Genomic DNA, 25,122 nt, shown 5'->3' with positions numbered 1-25,122 from the left:
CATTTTTGAACACTGCACATCAAATAAACACAACATAACCATAGAAAACACCCATATACTAAGTAGGGAAAGAAATATAAACAAATGTAAAATCAAAGAAGCACTAATACAACAACTAAAACCAAAATTAAACCCACAAAAAGGAACACCTTTATACCTATACTAATTAATAACTTAACATCTAACTGCAATGCCCTCTACAATCCTTTACCCATTATACTCTCATTCTTAAGGTGTGCCTGGCAACAGTAGGTTGCAAACTCTCTTTGTTAACCTGAAGATGACCTAGGAAGGTCAAAACATTGTTCTCTGCTTTATTAATAAGTGTTAATACCCATACCAGCTGTTCTGAGATACATTTTTATTTCAAGTGAGTTTCTCATCATCAAGGAATATAACTTTGTTTATTCTGCAGTTTGTTTCACTAAAAACATAAAAATTAGTAATGCTATGATAACTATTTTTCAAGTCCTCCTGTATGACTGAATTTCTATATATATTCCCTTTAGTTTGAAAAACAAAGCATAAAATTATATCTTTCACAGCAGGATTTATTACTTGTTGAGTAAAGAGGTATCTTACAATAAATACAATATTGAAAATAATACTTTTAATTTTAATCACTTTGCATTTCAAGTTGGAATAATGTTCGATAAAAAAAAAAAAAGTTAAAAATTCGACACCATGTTAATTAATATGACTTTACTTTTGTGTGTTTATATATAGTTGAATTTTGTATTTTGTTTTTTAGTGGTTGATTTCTTCAATCGTATCAATTTGATCTATGGCACTGTCACAGATTATTGCAAGGAAGACACATGCCCCACTATGTCAGGTGGACCAAAGTAAGGAAAAACCAAAATACTCAGCTAGTCTTGTAAGAGGCATGATATGACAAAGTAAATATAAAACTAGTCTAGCCAAACTATTGCTGTAATTTTATGTATGTAATAACCTTTTGAGAGGTTGTAATATCTCTTATTCTTGTATATTAATTACAGTTACATATATATTGTGAAGAATTAATTTAGCATTATTTCTTCCTTCAAATGCAGACATATATGGGTGCATAATCATTACACATATGCATACCATCTAGTAACAATAAGTTACATATCTCTCACTTAATAATCTTGTTTAAGTTTAAACTAGTATCTATAGTGAAACTAAACAGTTGCATGCTCTGTACTGTGTATTTGTTGTTTGGCTTGTAGCAGTGTTATGTTGATAATTATAATCCATGCATGCTTATCTGTGGTATATAAATATTTCACTCCCAAGTTGAGGAGTGAAACTTTGAATTAGTAGATTTTTTGTTGCTAATGCTTCTTCAGACTTTACCATGTAACTTTTAGTCTACTGATGTCTTAACTGAATTTACCACTAAGCATGTGAATGCCACTTGTTCACTTTTACTGAATTTCCTATTGATGTGTTATTTAACTAACTGTGGTTATTGTTCAATGAACCTAGTCATGCATGTTAAAGAACATGATATACTAGATCATTCCATCATATTCAAAATCAACTGTACCTCTGTCTAAATTAGCTGGACTTCAGTTTCTAAGTGCTGAGATAAAAGTGGTGTGTTTGAGTTATGAGGTTCAGCTTTTTTACTCTCAATAAAATATCAACAACTTTTAAAAGTAAAAGAAATTACATGATGAACTTAATTTTTAGTATTCAGGTTATAAATATAGCTACAGTTTCCAATGATGAATAATTATACTTTCTACACTTACAAATTAAAGCATAAATGTGATTGAGGTAATCATTTTATTTTCTTATCTTGTTATATAACTATGGATCTTTCAGTGACTTTGTGTACATTGTTTTTTCATGTACAGATGAACCTAAAAAACTAAGAGCATAACTAAAATTAATTAATATGTCATTAATTAGAAACTTTTTCATGTTGTAGGTAAAGAACCATTTTAAATTTTTTGCGGTTTTTATAGATTTGAATACCTTTGGGCTGATGGAAACAAGTACAAGAAGCCTACTCCTCTACCTGCAACACAGTACATTTCTCTTCTGATGGACTGGGTGGAAGTTCAGATAAATAATGATGAGGTTTTTCCTGTAACAGTCAGTAAGATTTACCAATCAAGTTGATACAAAGTACTATAAAACTAAGTTTAGTTGATCACTAAAAAAATTATGAACTTTGCAAGAAGAAAAGTTTGTTAGTAGCAGTTTTTATTCTGCTGGTTGTTCCTTGAATTAATAGATGCGTATCCACCTTGGTGTTTTACTTGATTTGAAATTGATAAAAGTAACTGACTTTGGACTTAAGTAATGAACATAGTCAAACATGAATATTAGTATGGAATAATGACTTGTATTTTAGGGTTGTTGACTTTTATTTCCAAAGGATAACAAAGGGTTCCATTGCTACTACCATTCAATTCCAACTTACACATGGAAACTTCTTTTTTGTTAAACTGTGATATGTAAAACAGTAATCCAATTCCTTCCCACACTACTTTGTTATTGTAGCCTCCACCACACCTAATGCAAACTATTCCCTAGGCTGACCACCCTATAAGAAAAGTAATGCTACATTAATTGGAGTCATCTCTGAGTTATCTAATAAAACTTGTCCTAATTTTTCTACAAGCAGAAGATTTTAAAAATATGAGGATTTATGTATTCCAATCTCCTAAACTTTTAAAAACATTAATATCAATAGATTTCAACTTATCCTATTAGGACAGTAATAATAATTATAACTAATAATAAGATAAAATCCAATGCAAATAGATAAAAATATTTTTAAGAAATTCAAACACTTGTACCTCCATTTTAGTTCAATGAATATTCATTTTGGATTTTTGGAATGTAGTGAAAGTATAATTCACTAGATTTAGTTGAGTATGATTCATCCAGTGTTTTTGATACTACACATTTTTGTTTTAATACATGGTTATAATGATAAGTTGTTCAATGAACATTAAATCTATGATAGTGCTTGATGGTAACAATTGTTTGTATTCCATAAGTAAGACATGCTGATTTTTTCATTAATGTTACTTTCTTTGATACTATTGGTTTGAGTGTTTTATATATCTGTTTTTAATTTTTCATTATTATCCTTTTGCATAGTTAGCTTGATGTATGGAGTATGGACTAACCTAAATCTTTTATGTTGGCTGAGCATTGCAAGTTATTATTGGGTTTATGTCCAAAAACATTGTTAACTACAGAAAAATGTATTATAATTTTTTATCTGCAAGAATGGTTTATTTAATTGGCTGTCTGTGTTATTTGTGTTTTTGTTGCTTTGTTTAATTTATGCAAGTAGTTTGGCTGATCAAGTTAATTGTAAAAAAACTAATAGTTCTAAAGGTTTTTATTAGGGTTATTGAAATGAGATAGAATTTAACTTTTGACTTGCTGTACATATTTGTTAATCTATAAGAGTAGCCTCCCTGTTGGGTAATTAAATCTTTGGTTAGTATGTGTCTATTAATTATTTTTAAACTGTAATGATTAATTAATAGTTCTTGACTTATTATAATGATGTTGATGTAAAATTATGTAGAACAATACATTACATCATTCCTCTTGGTTCTCATGTATACTAGCTAGTTACAAGGTCCATAGTGGCATATTAGTCACATATATAAATGTAAACAAAAAAATTCTTAATATTACCATTAATTTTACTGGAGTCTACTGTGTACTTTACAGTAACAATGAGTAATTTACTCATTTGGTCAATTCTTGGTCAATTTTTAAAAGTCAGAAACATAAAGTTACTCAGTGTTATGAAATATATGGATCCCATGTTGAACAATATTAAAAGAAGTTGGTAATTTGAGAGTTAGTTGGGGAGTCTTGGAATTCTAATAAGAATTAGAAAAGATGTGCACTCTTTTTTCTTTTAAACTGAGCTGATAAACCTAATTTGTGATATATGTTAATGATTATTTCGTATTCTGGAATTTCTTATACATAATAGCAAATAAACACATCTTAAAGTTTTATGTATTCATATATATATATTAAAAAAAAGAGAGTATGCAGATCGTCAACACTATTTTTTCAAATGTTTGTTTTTTAGATGTGCCATTTCCGAAGAACTTCATTTCCATATGTAAGAAGATTCTCACAAGATTGTTCAGGGTTTTTGTTCATGTCTACATACATCACTTTGAAAGTTTGGTGGCTATTGGAGCTGTAAGTGTGTGTGTCTATATGTATATATTTCTATTTTTATAATGTTGCACTGATTGAAAGGATTGCAGGGTACAAGCTATAATGTGGTATATAAAATGTACCCTAAGTTTTGGAGGTGACTGAAGAAGTAGGACTCGTATTGTGGTGGGGATAGACTGTCTATCAGTCTTACCCTCCATTCATCAGTCTCATATATTTATTTATATATAATATATAACTTGTTTACAAAAGCAGGTAGCTTTTGATTTGATTATATATATATATAAAAAATAAATTAATTAAAGGAACAGCAACAGAAATTAAAATAATAGATTCAGAAATAGAAATTAGGAGAGTGAGATGTGGGTGCTCAAGCTCATTATGTTCCACATCTATTTCAATCTTCACTACCTGCATATGCATGTGGGAAGGTGACTGCTCTCCAAAGTAAAGAAGAAAAAAAAAAGGTACTACCATTTGGAAGTAAGCTAAATAAACTTACATCTTGAAGTTAGCATTCCAGCTCCTATTATGGTAGAAAAGCATTATTTGGTAGCCCAGCACCAAAGTACAAAGGATCCCATTCAGTTATATAAATTAACTAGTATAGCTCACAACCACCACCAAGAAATAACTGGATGGGACCCTTCATACTAGTATAATTCATGTACTGGGCTATCAGTTAGTGCCTTTCTACCATATTGGGGGCTGAAATGCTAACTTTAAAAGGTAAGTTTTCAACTTACTTACCTGCAAATGGTAGCACTTTATTTTTATTTTTTCAGCATGTTTTTGGTTATAACAAACTATTATAAATAGTCAGAGATTTGGATTCGCTGTTTGTAATGCAGTCCTTCATTTTGATCTTGTCTAAATTTAATTACCTCTTTTAGTTTTAATATTCCAGTAATAAACAAAGCGTCATTGCTTGTGATAGATAGAGTAAATCAAAATTTAATATTGTGTTTTTAATTTTACACCAGTTTATCTAAGGTTACCTATTTATAATTTTTACCTCTGGTTACAACAGTGTTGAAAGATATTACCATACTTTGAATTTGCAAAGTGAAAGTAACTCTTTCTTCAAAGAAAGTGTACTCTTTCATTTTTTAAGAATAATAATTACTAATAATCAATTTTGTTTCTTGAAAAGCATACTTAGAAAACTAATACTGTGGTTCCCCTACCAAACTTCACTTCTTTTTATTTTGAGAAGGGGGAGTATTTAAAACAATTTTAGCACTACTTTTATACTTTCCTTTGGTTAAAGCAGCCCTCTTTTTAATACTTGGATTTTAAATTTCATGCCTGTATCTCATTACTCATTTTATGGAGTTAGTTTCTACATTTGCCATCCAAAGTCACTGTTTTAACATATACTGGATGAAAGCAAGTTTTTGGTTTTTTCTCTGAATGTTTTATTACGATTGTCTGAAATGAAACTTGAAATATATGTTGTTATCAAAGGTTTTGCTTTTGTGTTTTGTTGAATGGTGATTTCAGTTTCTTGGTTCAGGAAATAACTTTTTTTGCTTTCTTTTAGTTTTTTTATATTTGGTAGAGATAAACTAAGAATATAAATGCAAACTACATCAAACATAATGCAACATCTTTTGTTGTATTTTATTAAACCATGCTTCTTTTTTGTTTAGCTTTGTCTAAATTTTGGTATGATACTATATCTATTCTCACATCGTAGCTTTCTTTAATTTCTGCTGGCCTCTATATGCATAATTTTTCATCTCCATTAGTCTTAGTGTTCCTGTGTACCCTCATATGTTTTACATAGTTTAGTTTCACAATAGCATGCAAATGAGCATATGGCAACCCTCCATCAATAGGATTGATATACACACCCTTCTAGTATAGCTCTTCCTATACTAGAACGATTTGACGTTCTTGATTGCATTTGTGCTTAGTTTTTTCTCAGCTCTTTTTGTTTACATTAATTTTTTGCAACATTTTTGACAGTTTTATATTTGTGGTTGTTTATATTTTAACTTTTCCTGTGGAAAGTTTTGTTTTTTTTTTGCACATGATGAATTCCTATTACAACTACAGTTTCTGGTATAGAACCAACCACACTTAGTTGTACTGTGGTTTCAGGCTCCACATTTGTGGCAAAGGATGTCTTGACCATGATGTGTTTATAAATTAGAGTCTCAAATGCAGTCTCAACATTTCCTTTACCAAGATCAGGTCTCCAATTTAATGGAGAATCTATTGTTCATCCTAATAAGCTTCTAGTGATAGAGTGGTCTCTTGCTCCTCAGGTGTTCTGGTATTATGTTCTCAGCTGAGTACCCATCTTTGGGTGCCTTTGTCATCTAGCTCAATACCTAGTTTTTCTTCTGCATCCTTTGGATTTGGATGCATTCAGTCAAGTGTTTGTTCCAATCTCTACGTGTATGTTTATCCTTCCATCTGTCTTCTCTAGATTCTCACTCTGACTCAAACCACTCTATGTTAAGTCCTTATTGCTCTTCTTGCCTGCACAACTATGGTATTCACCCTTAAACCTGCTTTCTTAATCCATAATATGACAATTTCTTTCCTCCATCTTTCATTCTGTTGTAGCCACACTTTATCTCCTTGTTTGGTTTTAGTTAAGTCCCTTGCAAAGTGTTCTGAAGTCTCTATGCAAGTAGTTTTCTTGTTTTTTTAACTCTGTTTTTCTTCTTTCTTTCTGAATTACCAATATAAAATAACCCCTTGGTGTGTGGATGTATGTATGTAGGTGGTGAAGAGATCTGTTGGAGAAGGTTCTGTCTTGTCAGTTTACTTTCTCTGGGATCTGAATGTCCACCCACATGTTTGCCATGTGTGGTGACTCATTCGTGATGGAGAGGAGACAATCTTGTTAGTTGAGGGGCTCAACTCCAACATTCCACTTTAAACAGGTGGTCTTGGAGTGGCCTCCCAGGGTCAATCAGCTGGTCCTGTTGAGCAAGATCAACCAAGTACTAGCATTGGGCATTCTCAACAGGTGTTGTGAACATTGTCTAAAGCTGGTGAAACAATGTCATTGCTGCAGTGTCCTTGGTTGGCAATGTAGTGCATTCCCATGTTAGGACCTTATGGTGGGTGTGGTCATTGAATTATTATTCTTTTAATATGGATCCCCACATCCAAATAAAATTAAAGTAATAAAAAATAACTCATCTGTAAATGACCAAGTCTTGCATAGAGAGGCTTGTTGGTTGTCCTAAGTTTGTAAAGAAGCTGTGTTCTGGGATTATCTTCATGTAAACATCTACATCAACACACACTGAACTCCTCCTGAATTCTAAGGCCATTGAGGGATATTCCCATTGAGGTTACTTCTCATTCTACTATTAAATCCTCCTGAAGAGTGATCATTGAAAGTAATTTTAAGAATATCCCTGAGTCAGAGATTTTTGCTGGTTTCTTAAAACAAGGTGTTTTTGCTGTGCACTGTATCTCTACTAGTGAATATGGAATTATACTGCTGACTGACATGTTAATTTTTATGTTTACATTGCCATGTCCACCTGCCTCTGTCAAGGTAGGTTATCTGAACTGTAAGGTACAACCATACATTCCTAACCCTCTACAATATTTCCAGTACCAGTGGTTGGGATAGTCAAAGGTGTCATGTTATGGTTCTTGATATGTGCTCGTTGCATTGGCAAAGACAACAATGCCAATGGGTGTGAACTATAACCTCACTACATCTAATGTAGGGAATCCCACCCCCTTACTTTTATTCTTATCTTAGGTGGGTGAAGTAGAAAGATGTATAGCATTTAAAGACTATTAACATTTCTTACCCTGAGGCTTAGAAGTTTTTGTCCCCAACTCTGTATGAGACAGATGCTGCTGTACAACGTGCCACTGCAACAATGAGTGCAAACAGATCTTTACGTGATTCCATCAGAGTTATTCTAAAACCACATGAAGTGTGTTTCACCCTCTGTGGTTAAGTGAGTTGACTATTTGGCATTTACTCACATCTATATTTCTATTAATCCTTCTAGTGACTGCCTGGATTCACTTCCTTTGGCCCTGATTTCTGACATATGCTCATGTCTACCTTCTCCAGCCTGAAGATGTAGAATAAGTATTTTTGTTCACACCCTCAGTCTCTGGGATCTACATCTACTGATGGAGATCTGTCCACTTGATCCAGTGCAGAATTCATGGAGATCAATAGATATCCTTCTAATAAAGAAAAATGACATGATTTTAAACTGAAGGGTTCTCCACCCATTTCTTTTCTATACAAATAAAAATGGCCACTTTGGAACTGTCAAGGTTTCTATTCAAATGTGGATGACATTAAGGTCTTGTTGATTCTTATCATTCTGTGTGTCTTTCCTTAGAGGAAACATTTCTGAAACCTGTTGATACAGTAATCATTCAGTAGTTGTGTGATGAATGAGTGCATGGAGGGGTGATACTGGTGGTCAACCAACATGTGCATACTGTGTCTTTGCAACTCAATACACCCTTTGAAGCTGTTACCATCCATACTTCCTTGGATTGTACCATCAATGTTTGTTCTCTGTACTTGTCTGATGGAGAGAGTTATGATAAATCAGACCTTAATGCTCTCACTGGACAGTTGTCGTCTCCATTTTTAATCTTGGGAGACATTAATGGACACAATCCTCTCTGGGATGGTGCCGATATTGATGGGAGAGGTTGTTCCATTGAGCCTATGCTCTCGAATTATGAACTTTCTCTTTTCAGTACTGGTTTTTATACTTATTTTTACACACCTAGTCAGTTTTTACTGCCATTTGATCTATGTGTCTGCTTTTTTCACTTTTTTTGTTGATTTGACAATTACCTGCAGGGCAATAGCAGTTTTCCTATTGTCCTGAGGGAGATTGGCCATGGTTGATGCCACCCAACCCATGTGCATTGGTGGAAGTTAGACCAGACCAACTGGTTTTTTTCCCCACTCTCCCGAACTTGATCCTACCATTTTCTGCTATTGATTGACCACTACATGGTAGCACTGACTGACTGTATCATCCAGGCAGTTGCTTGATACATTCATAAGACTAACATGATTTCTCCATTATCCCCATCCATGATAGTCCTGCATACTAGGAGGCATGGAAAGCCTAAAAACAGACCTGGGATATTTTTACAAATATTCCACTCTTTTGAACCACGTTGCATTCCAGTGGTCCATGCACTGCAGGCTAGATGTCAAAGCCAAAAGCTCACAACTATCATCTCTTCTACAACCAGTTCCAAAATCATATCAGAAAAGACTTGGAAAGTCTTGCCCTCCAGTGGCTAGGAAGTTGATGTCCAGAGCATCATCTGCATTCTTGGCTACAGCTTTTTTCGTGAATCTAACACTTCTTCCCCTGTGTTCTTGGTTCCACAAAACATTTGCCTCTCTCCTTTCAGGCTGATTGTTTCTATGATTATAATTGTCCTTTTACACTGCTGTAACTACAGCTTGCTTGTCATCAGTCTGGCAATAAACCAGTCTGATTTGATGATGTTTACTATGAGATGCTCTGTCATCTCTTTCCTGCTTCTCTTGCTATTCTTTTGGTTGTTTTTAATTGGATCTAGCAAGAGAATGTTTCTCCAAATGCTTGGTGCTGGCCTTCTGTCCTTCCTTTCTCTAAGCCTGAGAGGGATATCCCAAGATTCCTTCTAACTATCATCCAATTGCTTTGATTAGCTGTCTCTATAAGGTCTTACAAAAGATAGTTAATGCTTGCCTTGTTTGGTTTCTTGAACCTAGCTGCTGTTTCTTGCCTACTCAGTGTGGGTTTCATCAGCAGCACTCCACAGCACATAATTTAACTTGAAACATCAGTCAGGGAAGCCTTCAAGAAGGATCATCTTGTTTTTTTGTTATTTGATTTTGAGAGGGTTTACAATACTAAATTGAGGTATAGCATTTTGCAGGATCTCTGCTTCTATAGGTTGTGTGTCCATTTACCCATTTTTATCTGGAAATTTTTACTGGATAGGCGATTCGAAGTTCATGTGAGTTCAACATTTTCCCATTTTTTTCCACTGGAATTTGGAGTCCCTTAGGATTGTGTCTTGAGTGTCACACTTTTCACTATCAAGATTAATGCTATCACTACACAATTTTCTCCAACTGTTGAAAAATGGGCTCTTGTCGACAACTTTCACACCTCATGTTGGTTGTTGAACATGAGATTTATTGAGCAACAGCTTCAGGCTGCCCTCAGTTGCTTGTTGAAGTGGAGCACAGCAAATGGTTTTATCTTTTCTTTCTCCAAAACCATTTGCTTGTACTTTTGCCACCAACAGGGTATACATCTGATTCCAAGCTCCATCTCTGTGATTTTGTGCTTTCTGTGGTCTCTGAGTCAAAATTCTGGAGCTTGTCTTTGGTCATAAACTGACTTTCTTTCCTCATATCAAACAACTAAGCATCAAGTGTATGAAGGCACTGAAAATCCTCTGTCTTCTCTTCTACCTCTTGGGGAGAGATTTGATGTCCTGTGCTCAGGATCTATCATGTTTTCATTTGCTCCAAACTGGACCATGGGTTTCTGGTCTATGGCTCTTCCAGGACCTCAACCTTGAAGATTATAGACCCCATTCACTACCTATGACTTTAGCTCTGCATGGGGGGCTTGCCACACTTGTCTAGTACAGAGTCCCACAAACTTCATATTTGCTATTTTCAAATTTCACTTCTTATCACAGCATCTCACCTGAGGTTGTTTTTTCCTTCTGCACTGTGCTTTATGCTTTCAGAATAGATAGTCTGCTATTCTCCCCTTTTGGTTTTCGTATCAAGGTGCAGCTGACTGAGCTTGATGTGTCATTGGATGATTCTGCTGTCTCTTCTTATCAGCCCATCCAACAATAGCTTATTGCCATTCCCACCTGCAGCCCTTATTTTGTCATTTGAGAAAGGTAGGTACTCCTGATTAGAAGTACCATTTTCTCTTTACCAAACGTCTTTTTAACCATTCTTCCATTTATACTGATGGTTCAAAATAAGGAGACTCTGTGGGATCTTCCATAGTTTGTTGTGACTTGATGGTTACTCACAGGATTCTCTCTACAGTTTCTGTGCTCACTGCAAGTTGTATGCCATTTCTTATACCATGGATCACATAGAAGCTGGGCAGTACATCAGTTGCACTATTTTCACCAACTCTCTTAGCTCTCTGCTGGCCCTGGAATTGCTTAGCATTAGTTCTCACCTGTTCTCTTCAGTATTCTAAAATGTCTGGCCCATTTTTCTTTATCTTCTGGTTCTGTTTAGTTTTTCTGGATATCTAGCCATGTCATTATTTGCAGGAATGAGTTTGCTGACATCACAGCTAAGTCTGTTTGCTTTGATGCCATCACAGCTGTGCCTATCCCGTACATGGACTACAGTTGTATATTGAAGCTTTGGCTTCACACCAGTTGGCAGTCAACACAGAGTGAGGAACATTATAATGAGCTTTTCCTGATCAAACCTTCTGTTCTTTGATCATTTTGTTTCAGTGAGGATCAGAAGGAGGAAGTTGTCCTGGCTAGGCTATACATTGGTAACAGTTTTTTAACCCATTGGTTTCTTTTATCTGAGACTGGTCCACCAATATGTGACCTTTCTGACACTTAAGTCATAAAAGCCCATGCTTTACTCTCATGCCATTGTTATGACCATGAGCAGCAGCACTACTTTAGGCATGCTTTTTCTATAGGTTTTATCGCCTGATGTTGGATAGTATTAATGCTGATGGTGACACTAAGTTCTCTGCATTTTTAACTTTTTATGAGCCAGTGACCTTTTTAATTCTATTTAAATTTTTATCCAAATTTTGAACATTGGTTTGTTTAAACTTGATTTACTTTTACCTTTCATAACAATTTCACATTTCCATTTTCTTACTGCATGTTTGGCACCTAGTTCCTTTGAACTGGTAAATGCCAAACAATCAACTAGCCTATGTAAATGGTGCATTTTTTGTCTCTGGTCTTTGTGTCATGGTTTCTTATCTTCCCAACCATTCTCTGTATTTCTGGTTTTAGTACTTATTTCTTTGACAGTGGCTTATCTCTTTATATCATTACTGGATATAAGATGGCCTTGTCCAATACTTTTCATTTTTACTGTCTCTGCAATATATTTTCCTCTCCTGTCATTTTTTTCCTACTTTCATTATTTTTGCCTTTATTTTACTATGTCCTGTTGCCCTATTAGATTGAAACCTCAATGTTGTCCTTCATGCCTTAACTCTCCCCCCTTTAACCTCTTACTCTTTTGACCATTTCTCCCTTAAGACTTATTTTTTCACACCTTGTGCTCATCTTAGATCTAGTATGAATTTGCTGTTGATGTTTTTTGCTTTGTTTATAATTATTAATATTTTCTTTATTCTGATCTTAATTTTTTTACCAAAACACTGATGCATGAACAGAACAGTATCTTGATCCTGATTCCCTTCTGTCTATTTCTTCCTTATACTCCCATTCTGATTCTGGTCATGTTCTTTGTTTTGTGCTGCTGCTTCATTGTTATGTTGCCTATATGGCTTCTTTTCGTAGCTCCAGTTTTCACCTTTTTATCTCATGGAACTCCTCCTCTGTCCAGGATCTTTCTCCTCTTACCTTTATCAGATGGTTTCATCAACTTGTTTATCAGGCTTTTGTATCATTGTCTGAAGATTCTCATTACCTCTTTGAAGTTTTTTCTAACCAAATTGATCATCTCAACTCTTCCCAGGCTGCTCTCTTTCATTGTCATTTATTAGAGATAGAGCAGGCTTGTGCATGGACTACACCTCAAATGTTTGTTGCACACTACCTACATTATTTGTCACTCTTCCTCATCTAGCTATAGCTTAATGCCTGTTGCCATTCTCCCTACCCCATATAGGCTTTGACAGGATAAGTTCTCACTTTTTTTATTTCTTACCTTTACAGTGGCCCATTTCTACATCTGTGGATTCTGCTCTGTGATGAGTGGTTCCTGTCTAGGTATACTTAATTTTAAATCTGCACCATATAGTCATACAAGTCTGCAACATTCACTGAAGAGATAAGGTGTTCAACGAAACCTCTAGAGGTTCCCTTGTGATATCTTGCTTTATAAATAAGGACTGTGCCAACTCATGGACTAGAATGAGTAAAGTAGTGTCAGGATTGATGCCTTTCCCTGTGATCTTAGTTGAGTAAACTGGTAGCAGCCTACTTTTCAAAATAGGGGTTTCTTAGTCACCTGTTATATATGTAAAAACGGCTCGTTTGGGTTGAGAAAATTTTTTACGTAGAGGAGATGACCAAAGAAGGTCGAAACGTTGTTTGCTCCTTTACTTAAAATTTTCTCAACCCAAACGAACCATTTTTACACATATATTTTTCTCTACAAATGGTTTTTTTTTACATCACTGATTAGTCACCTATTGCACTGTCTTTATAATGCTGCATTTCCTCTGAACTTCCCCACTGCCATACCAGTTCCTAGCCACTAAACTGGTAGATAATGGAGACTTTCTCCTCTCTGTGACCTATTCTACTCAGTCAAGAGTAAGGTGGTAGTGTTCTTTTGGTGTAGATGGTGAGTATTTTCTTTCTACTGCAGACCAGAAGATAAATACCACCTGATTTTACACTGAATGTTGGTTTCTGGGTGATCTAGTGTTGGATCAGCATAGGACAAGCCAATGTAAGTTTTCACACATATGGTTGATAGGAACTCTCCTCCTACCACAGAATAGATACAAAATCCCACAAGCTGCCTGATTTTGGGATAGAGTTTATCCACCATGTTTGCCTTTCCCTTTCCTGTAGTTAGTTTTTCAGGTGTACTGGTGTTGCTCATGTACTGAGTCTGCACGTGTCCTGGCTGAGTTGTTGGAAAGGAAGATACTTTCCCTTCTGCTTCCTAGTCTTGAGATAGAAGACAGATGGGACTCTCTTGCTACCGTGGACTGAAGACAAATACTCAGTGCTGCATGGTTTTAAACTGGAACTGAACCACCTAATATGGTCTGATGCACCCTAGCTGCTCTACACTATTTTATGACACATCCAATTACAAGTTGGTAGTCTCTCTTCTCCACTGATGAAGCAACACGTTTTGACAACAGATGAATAGTATACGTGGTCCAGATGAGGTGTGGTCTCCCATGAGTGTGACCTTCTACACAAAGGTATCACACTCCAAGGATGCTCTTTAGATGTCTTCGAAAGATTGGTCATCTAGGTAACTCTTACACTGGTCTCTCCTCCATTTCATTGTGGGATAGTATCTGTTATGTGAGAAGATATAAGGTATTGTATCAATATTAACATTTTCCTGCATTGCAAATGTATTTATTTCTAATAGATGCTTATCTCCACTGACACATCTCACCTGTCCTCCTCACTTCTGGTACATCTTCTCTTACTTAATCTTGAAGTGACAACAGTGCTCTACATTATACGAGTTGGCTGTGCTGTAAGGATGTGCTGCACTCCTGTTGGTAGAGGCTTGTGGCATACTCATTTGCACACTACAGCACAACTATATCATGTGTAAACATGTGAAAGTATGTGGGAGCATCAAGATTAGTGACAAGTAAAAACTAAAAGACAGCACAAATCAAAGAAAGCCGTTATGTAAGGAAAGGAAGCATCTTTCAGAAAGTCTTTATCAATACCAACCATCCACAAGAACCAAAACTTGTTTTTGTTCCAAATGTCAACAACTTAAATACTGTTTAAAAATTCTTAGTAAGCAATATCACTATTTACTTCTTTGCACCAGTATGATAATGTACTAAAGTAATGTGTGCATATGAAGGCTAAAAACCTTGATTCACATGTATTTAGCCTTTTACCACATAAGTGTTTTTCAAATTTGAAAGGTAAGCTAAATCTGCATCTCAGTCATGTTACACAATTCCTTCACAATAAATTCTTTATTCAATTTTTTTTATAACAATGATCCTGTTGGAGAGGTACCTGGTATCATGCCTTTTTGAAAGTTTGCTCTCTTCTGTTGTTTTGCAGTCCTAAGATATGACTACATAATCACATCTAGAGGGCTCATACATTCACCTGACAAAGTATATAATTGGTATTTTATGAATACAAGCAAAATACAGTGCTGTATTAATGCATATGTGTTTAAGGAGAATTCTAATAAATGTTCTAGTTAGATATTGCTAAATCTTTTATATGCCCCATCAAGGAAGCTAGTATAAGGTATACTTCTGTATTTTGAGGTGTCAAGTCTCAAGAATAATGAGCTGCTTGAAATACAGTCAAAGACTTATCTACACTTTGAGATTTTTAGAAGTAATGTTAATTAAATCATGCTTGTATACATTGAATGTTAAGATTAATATACTGTAGAAAGATGTGTACTCTGATGTGACTCTTTAAGGATAATTTGATTTAGGAAGCTACTATCAAAATATAGTGTATATCATTTAACATCAGATTTTCAAAAAGTTTCAGGATGTTATGAATAAAAACTACTAAAAGCCATGTGAAATGTGAAATATAAAGAACTAAATGATTTGCAGAAAAAAATATGAATCTAGACTATTAACTGGCCTGCTGCTTTCAACCAGAAGTAGGTTTCTCATCATCATGAAAAGTGAATATTGTTTGAGTAGACTATCTGATGTTATATTTTAGTGGAATTCATTAAACTCCAAGAATGACTCTTTGTAACACAGACTCCATGCAATGTGAGTTACTTTGCTTAAAAAATATATATCAGTTAAAATTGATACTAACAAGATGTGATATTAAAGACACTGTTTGGGTTTTACCTTAATTTGTAAAATGCAGTTTGTTGTGGATATAAGTTAATGTAAATACTACACTTGTTATATGGAGCAATTCTGCATTTTTTGTTGTAATATCTTGGTTATATATTTTGTGTTACTGCAACAATAATTGAGTATAGAAGCACATTAGGATTTTATATTAATAAATTAGCAAACAACAGTTTATAAATATAATGAAGTGGTTTGTTTTGAGGTAACATTCTACCTGAAGAAGACAGACCAATGTTCTGTCAAAACATATAATATGTTCCCTAAAAAATGAACCATTTCATTATATTTATAAATTGTTTGCCAGTTTGTTATTGTTGCAACAATACCGTGTTGTTTCAAGTTTGTTATGCTCCTCATAATACAACAAGCTTTGTTCTATGTTTCATTGTATAATGATGATATTATATGTCATTCTCTTAATGTCATTTCAGGAAGCCCATGTGAACACGTGCTACAAACATTTCTATTATTTTGTCACTGAATTCGGACTTGTAAGTGAACGAGAATTAGAACCATTAGTAAGTAAACTATAACATTATTAGTTATTTTATTCCAGTTTGCTTAGTAGAGCCTGTAATGTAAGATTTATAAGGTGACTTTGTTGTTACCTGTAGTCTCAAGAGTTGAATAAAAATAAACAAATATTGGCAGAATGTTTGGTACTACTATGTGACTTCAGAAATATAACTATAAGGATTAACTCAACACCATTATACCTGATTAATATCATGAAAGCTCATATTTAGTTACATACCATCACAATTTCAGTTTTTATACTATTAGAATATATAAAATGGCTTACAATCAAATGCTTTGAATTTCAGTATGTTTAATATCTACATGTAATTTGAAATGGACTAAGTTTACATAGCACAAATAATTATGATGTTAAATATATTTCATATATATAACCATGGAAATAAGTAGGAGAATACAAGTTTTTCAAGGAAATTCGTTTTAGAATTAGGTGCATGGCTGTAACGCATTCAGTGAAGATGTTAGCAATAAATCAAAAAAAGATAAATTAAGTGTCATAAATTTTAAACTTGTTGGGTGTTTAGACTTCAGTATGAGATAAAATACTCCAGTGAAATTCCCTGATCTCTTTAAGTAATGATTCTCTAACTCGGGGCACAAATACAACAGATGTAATTTGACTTTTTTGTTGTCTTCCATAATCACATTTAAATAATAAGACACAAGTATTTAGTTTCAAAACATTTATACCTTAAATAATGGAAGTTAACATTTTTTGTTTAATTTTCTTCCTAATAAAATTGTTTGTGTATGATAAGCAAACCATCTCGATTAAAAACGATGGTTGATGCATAAAATGACAATACAGTATACTTTTAGGCTATGTAGTTAAAGTTCAAATGACAATGTATTCTGTACATTATTCTGTACATTGTTCTGTACTTTATTTTAATTAAAGTTTTAATACCAATACTATCCATTTTTAGAATACATTTTTACTTCAAGTGGGTTTCTCGTCATCACAAATGACTAAGTGTTCTCTTGACTTCATGAGTTCTGGTTAGGAACAAGATTCTTTTTAAATAGTTTTTTTGTTTAAGTGTGAAACACTGAAATCATATATGAATGTGTTTTGGAACATGAATCTGTAAAGGGTTTATGAAGTCTGGAAACTTCAGTTACTTCAATATTTTATTGTACTCTTGTAATGCTTTCTTTGTCTGTTTGTAGTTTTATTTTACTTCATTTAAATATATAAACAGTTGCCATAATATGAGTCTTTGTGGTGAAATGTGTGTCTTATAAATATGTTTGAGGGAAGTTCTTTTTTTTTATGTAAAAATGTATATATATTTCCACAAAACTGGATTTTTTTTGCATTGTATGAAAGGTTTCTATCCGAGTAATTCCATATTACCTTTTTAGTATAGATTATAGACAATTAGAGTTATGTTTAGAACTTAGTCAAATGTAACATTTCTCACTTGACAGGTTTTTTTTTTATTAACAGGCAGAAATGACAGAAAGGATTTGTAAGGAACATCTTTACAACAGATGAGGGTATAATGTGAGAAATGTGGACCTGTGTGAGCCCTCATGACTTTAGCTCCATTGTTACTACATCAGAATGTTATCTAAGCCTATACATCCAGGGCAAATGGTTTAACATGGAATATTTATAAGTCAATATCAAAATATGCCTCTTAATACTTAAGATATTGAATACTTAAATATTTAAATGTGTATGTTTACTTTAATACCAAAGCTGAAATGCAGTACAAACAACAGGTGTATAATTCTAGTCCTGTACTTTTTTTTGTCCTTTGTGACATTTCTATTTACTGTGTTCATGTTGATATGTTGGTATTTATAAATAACTCAGGGCTGGGTGGTGTTATATTTTTCTATTTTGGTACTGACAATTCTTAATGTGATATACAGGAAGTTAATGTGTAGTTGTTTTCTTGTTTTATTGAACTCTGGCATTGATTGTAATGAAACTTGTAGAATCCTGTTGAGTTAGTTTTGGGCCAGAATATTTCTAAGTCATTTTACAATTATGAATAACCCATGGAGTGTTTGAATTATATGTTTGTAGAAATGAGTTGGCAAGCAATTATTGTAGAAATCAATGTTGAATAACAATAGAGATGTGTTAAATTAGTGGCAAACATAAACTGAACCTCCAAATGTACAGAAAATTGTTCTGTAACATTTCTGGTAGTCTGATACTTACTCTCCACTGAGGTCTTTACATGAAAATGTACTATAAAATATTGTATGGGACAAAAGCTGTTTGTAGCTAGTATGACTGGAATTAAAAACTGTCTTTGAGATTTAGTATTTTAGAAATATTTGTGGATTTTTGTTGAGATGCTGTTATTTCTTATTGTAATTGATATATAGGTATATTACATCTAGAGTAAGATTTAATGCCAATAGATGTTGCATATTTTTTCTTAGATGATAAGATTTTTATTAGGATTGTTGATATATGTTCTTCATTTAAAAAGCAGTTTCAGCTAGTACTCTATGTAATTTTTTTCTCCAAAGTTGTATGTTCTTGTATTGTATCCTTTTAAAACATATTTTCAAAGTCTCCTCTAGTTTTGCATAAACCTTTTAAGATAAGAAAATCCATAGTTTCATCAGTGACTATCTTGAGTTAATCTAGTCATATGCATTATTCATACTTAATCCACCAAGAAGATAAAACACAAACTTCTGTTTACATAATTTTCAATCAAGTAAGTTTTTTTACCTGTAGTTTTCAAGATATGTGACACTAATTTTGAGAACTTGACCAAAATTTAAGTCCACCTCATGTACAATCATCGAAGTTCATGTTATAGTACTTTCACAATTGAAAAAGTTGTGGTATCATACTCATCTTGTGGTTATGAACCAGTTTTCTTAGTTGATGACAAGAAATTTAGAATTCTAATGTAATATTATTTCCACAAATGGTGATTGAAGAAAAAAAAATGGAAATAGACAAACATCACATTTGTTTGTACACTGGTTGGTAATATTACTGATTTTGTAGGTTTCAATATTACAGTGTTTTTTTTATTCATGTACAGAGCCTGCTAGTAGTTATTTCAATACATTTCTGGTTGTATGTTTGGCACATGAACTGAAATGCCACTAATAAGATACTTAATGGATATTATTTGTCTTTAGCCCATTGACTGCTGATTCACCACATAGGGTATGATCTGCCTCTGGCAATTGAATACAAGTGTGCCATATATGGTGTAGGACTTGAAACATTCTCTGTGCATTTAGAGTAAACATAGTCAGTGGGTTCAAGATGAAGAGCCCTTTTTAATAGAGGATACTTTATAAAGACATTTTAAATTGAACCTAAAAATATAACTGTCAGTTAATGTTCTAAAGGTTTGTTGTTTTTCTTGCATCATATATAAAATAGTGCTTAAGCAGGCTATGACTAAAGTAACAGTTTTCTGTGGAACATTTTACATAATAATAAATGGGACATTGTATTTTCAGTATTTATGTGGTTATTCTAGTGGTTACTAACCATTAATCTACAGAAAGTGCCCCATTGTAGGACAGTGGTAAATATATGGACTAACAATTCTAAAACTGGTTTTACACTAAAACAAACAAACCACAGGGAGGTTTCAGCTGGTTCACAAGTTTGCTGAACTATAATATTTTACAATGTAATTTAAAAGTATTTTAAAAAGATTGGAAACCACTAGCTGATTTTATTTAAGTAGGGACAAAAACAGAAGGAAATTTGTTTATTTGATGTCTTAAAGATCTGTGTAATGGGATCTTAACTAGAGGTTTTTTAAGAACTGAAAGAGTAAGTTTTTAAATTTAAATTAAGTCTGGTCAAAGTTAATGATACACTTTAGTGGTAAATATGACTGTTATTCAAGATGTTGATGTTTGAGAATGAGAGTTTGTCATTGTGTTGATTTTCAGCAGTAAACTATATCATGGAGGGTTTATAATTAAAAACTAGAGACATCTGATAACCAACTCAACATTGTCAAAGACCACAAAAGTTTTATCAACATAACTTTTTTTGATAGACAAGGTTAAAATGTTTATGACAGGACTGTAGAAAAAGGTAAGCAAAGTTGGAGCCCATAGCAACTATATCAGTGTGTTAATAGACTTTACATGGAACATAAAATGTGATTGTTCTGTCACAAACTGTAAAAATCGTTTTAAAAATATCTCTTGTGACACCTCCGTAAAAAGTTTATTCTCGGCAAACACAAGGTTAAAACAAAGATCAGTGATTTTGTCTAGAGGTAAAAATTAATTTGATATCATGACTAGCACAATGAAATGTTATTTATAAAACATACATCAGCTTTAAGGTAGCTAGCTGCTCCAATCTTTTAAAAGTTACATTTTTCAACTTTAGCCTAAATTCAGTGTTTAACCTCTTTTCTACGTAAATAACTTATTTTTGTCTTAAAATATTCACAAGTTAAACTATGGTAAGTGATTAAAAATGTAAGTCTAGTTTGTTTTCATTCTGTTTCCATTTCACCATTAAAGCAAATATCAACATGAAATTTAGGACAATTATTGACATTACTGTCTTACTTAGCCAATATTCTTGTATGAGTCTAATTACCACTAATGAAGGCATTAATTAAAATTAACTTCCCATAGATTGTTAACATTTGGAGAAAATTTGCAAAGTATTTAATTCAAGCTATTAAGATATTCGCAAATAATATGTATCAATTTTTACATGTTTTTATCATTCATAAGTAATGTTATGGTGTTAAACAGTTTATGTTTTTCTTTATCCCTACAACATTAATTATACATATGACAGAAAGTGTATTTTTAGAGATTGTAACATCATACTTTTGGTTCATACTCAACTTAAAGATTATAAGAAATGTTTAATAGTGTTTCCTCAGGATGTAAGTTTGCCCAGTTTTAAGCATCAGTGCTATCATATGCTATTAAAAAATATCCTTAACAGAATATTCATTTTGTACAAAAAATCCTGCTGATGCACCAGAAAAAGTTAGTCTGACTTCACACCCAGGTTTGAACTTTTGATAAATCCATATAAAACTCCACATTGTGAGCTAGGTGGTCTAATTTAGGTATATTTCTTCCACTACCCTGACATTTTTATTTAACTTCAGAAGATATCTTGTAAGCTTAGCTTCTTTGACTGCCAGTAGATCATTCATAGTTTGTATAAACCTATACATATTACTTAGAATGGATGCCACTTTATGATCCACTTACCTTTAAATGGTTCAGTGGTTTCAAGATCATTACAGTTTTTAAAACTTTCAAAACTAGGTGTCATCCTTGCTTAACTTGATGTTAATTTTTAGGTATAAGATATTATAATATCCTTAGAACAAAGCCAAGTACTTGAATTTTAATCTTTTCAAAAATGCTACCTCAAATTTACCTAGAAAATAATATTCTGTACTAACTTTCTTGAGGGGGGAGGTATAGAAGATTGTAACTCCTCTGGCTTGTATGTGTTTTTATCACCAGATAAATGGTAGTCTCATAAATTGTGAATAACATCATCTGAATGTTCTATGATTATGTGCACTCACCAGTAGTATCACCAACCACTGTCTAAACAAATATTATATCATGTCTACCTTGAGTTTGTCTGCATCACTCTTTATTCCTGGAACAAATTCTCTTTGTCATTAACCTAAGAAAACACACTCATGACTAAAAAATGAGCATGCTACCATGACATTTTCAGTTTTCAAAACGTAAAGAAAATAACAAACATGAATTACAGTAGTTGAATTTTGAAAATGGTTAAAAGTTCCTTTTTAACTACAAACCTGTGTTTGGTGATATATTTTAAATATAAAATGGTATTGTGTTCATTTCTTGTGCACAAGTTTAACATGTTGTCGAACAAATATAACTACACTAAGATTTTAAATAGCGTTCTCTTAAATAAAACAACTAACTTTATCATCTAAACATTTGGCATACATTTATGTAAGATGTAACAGGTTTCTGAGGTAGATTTGTATTTATTTCCATCTTTGGTAATGTATATTGAGTTATATGTAAATAATCAGATAGAAACTAAAGTATGTAGAATTAATCATTAATAGTATGTTTCTGATAATTTTAAAACTGCAAAAAATGAAACAATACTTTTGAGAAGGAATTAGTGTAGTCATTGTTGGTTTAATTAGGTATCTTATAACTAGTGTAACTTTCATACATTTATTTGGACAAAATTTGGCATTAAATTAATGAAGAACAAATTACAAACATCTAAGGCCTTTTATAGTTTGTTTTTAACAGTTGGTCTATTTATTGCTGGAGAAAACTTGATTATTTAATTTCTGTAGTGCATATTAGTGTATAGAAGATATATTAATATTAGAAATAGACTACCTTAAGACACCAAAATGTTGTTATTTAATTAAACACTCAGTGTTATACTTTATAGCTTCCTCAGGAGTGTTTACTGAAACACAAAACTCACAGTACAAATCTTCAAAAATCTTTGTCAGTTTCACATTTTACTGTTATCAGGTTATTTATTTGTAGAAAAATTCTGAACTTAAAATTAGTATAACAGTATTTTATTAATATTATATATTAAATTGTTAAGTTTATGGAGAATGTAACATCACTGTATAAAATAATTTTTGTTTTGATGTAAATAATGTGCAAGATGACTGAAGTTTTGTTGGAATAAATTGTATGACTTGTTGATAATTGGTTGCAGTTGGAGTCCTAGAAGTCGTAACTAGCTTCGGTTAACATTGATTAAAATGTATAGTTAAACACAACAAGTGATTTTAAACTGCATGACTTCAATCATAGTTCAGGTTTTGAAACTTCTTTCAACATTTTATTGTTATTTGTCGAATGAAAGTGAAATTAAAGACATCTAATGAAATGTTATGAAACTTTAAATCTTCATATGTTTAGTCCAGGATTTGTAAGATTCCCTTTTGTGAATGTTTAATGATAAATGTAGGCAAGTTAACAAAACTGCCAATATTTGTTTTTCTGTCTTAAAACAAATGTAATAATTTAGATGATGATAGAAATGTTTCTGTGGTTGAAAAATCCAAAAACTGTTCATATTATTCTTGACTTTTTGTAATGCAAAATGGAGTTTGTTATGAGATATTTTGGTGAAGGTAAATAAAATTATAACAGATCTCCAAAATGTTACTTTATTAGCTCAATGTTTTGCTATTACAGCTTCATCTAGAGCTGTTGGTATCCTACAAGTTCACTAATCCAGTTGAATCCTAAGTTGGAACACTCATTTCTAAATAGAATGTTGATATCTGAGTTTAGAAAGTTCAGATGACATTTAAAATAATATCAAACATTCTTGAATTTAAAATTTTGAAGCTAATGAACAATGCTAAGTATGTAATATATAAACAACAAGTAAACTACTAAAATCATAGGGTTTAGAACAGGATACATTGCTTATTAAAAAAAAATATTTGTACTTGTATCCAAGAGTATTATTTCATCCTATTATATTAATACATATACAAAACTGTCTTAATATATATTTTAACTGTTATGAGTGTATATAAAGACTTTGTCAGAGTTCTAGATGTGAAGAATGCTTTTAACGTCTCTTCACTAAAGGCTTTTCTTAAAATTTGTTAATTCACTTTAGATGTTTTTTTGTTTTTCTTGATTAAAATGGATTATTTAGTTTCCAAAAAAATATGGCATTTTGACAAGATCTTGACATCTGATGAAATCTTATCTGCTTGCAGTATCATGTTTTTCTCCATAATGTTCTTCAATAGCATTGTTAGTCTTAGAGTTCTGGATGTTGCACACGTGTTTTGATATCCTATCACGTAAAGACTGGCAATTTGTTCTTATATACATTGATGATGCAACTAGATTAGTGAACCTTTAGGGTATAAATAGCTCCTGTAAAAGCAAAATATTGAGATAATACACATTCATTTTGGAACTATAGATAATTATATATGTTAAAAGAAAAAAGTTGCATGTGCATTGAATTGCTAATACTTATAAATGAAATTGGAGTGTGCTATTTAAAATAATAAGCATTGTTTATGAAGTAAATATGACAAGTCGTTGTAGGACTTCAGTTAGTCCTTTTGAGTTCAAACATCAGTACATTATGGTTGTTAGAGTTTTACAAGTATTCTCTTCCTTGAGGAATTTGGTTAATCTGAAGATCTGTAAAAAGGATTTAAGTGTTTGTGAAATATTCGTGTTATATGATGGACTCCAAATCATTCCTTATCAAGCATCAATACACTTGTAAGTAACTTAATGCAGACCTAATTTGTTTCTTCTGAAGGTTGCATTGTAGAAGCTCGAATAATAAAGTAGAATTGTTAATGGCAGTGCTTCTTGGCCATTTATTTAACTTAGGTTTTATAATTTTTAATAAGTATAACATTCATTAAAATAACCTTATTTGCCAAGATACAGTAACATAAAAGATTATAGTGTAATAATCGATATTTCATATACGCTATAGAATAAAGTGAAATTTTAATTTCTTACTTATTACAGGTTTTTGTACCAGTCAACTCCTTTTGTTGTCTAAAGTATTCTAAAGTTCTGAATCGTTTTATATTTCGTAAGAAAGCTATTAGTCCAAAATTGTACTTTAAAGATGAAAACATGAGTTGGTTTGTAATTTTATATTGAACGTCACCACTGGGTTGTAAGTGTAAAAACAATGTAAAGATCGAATATGTATTAGTCGTTT

The 25,122-nt window shown here is 32.5% G+C and overlaps 1 protein-coding gene across 3 annotated transcripts in view; it reads left to right on the top strand.

Annotated features, from left to right (window-relative positions):
* LOC143223400 (MOB kinase activator 3B-like) overlaps positions 1-24,751 on the top strand; it is a 35,420-nt gene extending 10,669 nt beyond the window's left edge. For 2 of the 3 annotated variants that reach the window (XM_076451344.1, XM_076451343.1), the window contains 5 exons: positions 752-845; positions 1,959-2,092; positions 4,067-4,182; positions 16,337-16,423; positions 17,893-24,751. In XM_076451344.1, coding sequence (XP_076307459.1) covers positions 752-845; positions 1,959-2,092; positions 4,067-4,182; positions 16,337-16,423; positions 17,893-17,940 — 479 coding nt within the window. In that variant the 3' untranslated portion in view covers positions 17,941-24,751. The remainder of the gene's footprint in view (positions 1-751; positions 846-1,958; positions 2,093-4,066; positions 4,183-16,336; positions 16,424-17,892) is intronic. The other variant, XR_013012901.1, reaches the window with a different exon arrangement.
* The last annotated feature ends 371 nt before the right edge of the window (positions 24,752-25,122 follow it).

This window comes from Tachypleus tridentatus, chromosome 8 (genome assembly GCF_004210375.1).
Source record: "Tachypleus tridentatus isolate NWPU-2018 chromosome 8, ASM421037v1, whole genome shotgun sequence".
Taxonomy (NCBI): Eukaryota; Metazoa; Arthropoda; class Merostomata; order Xiphosura; family Limulidae; genus Tachypleus; species Tachypleus tridentatus.
This window is presented reverse-complemented; position numbering and strand designations above follow the sequence as displayed.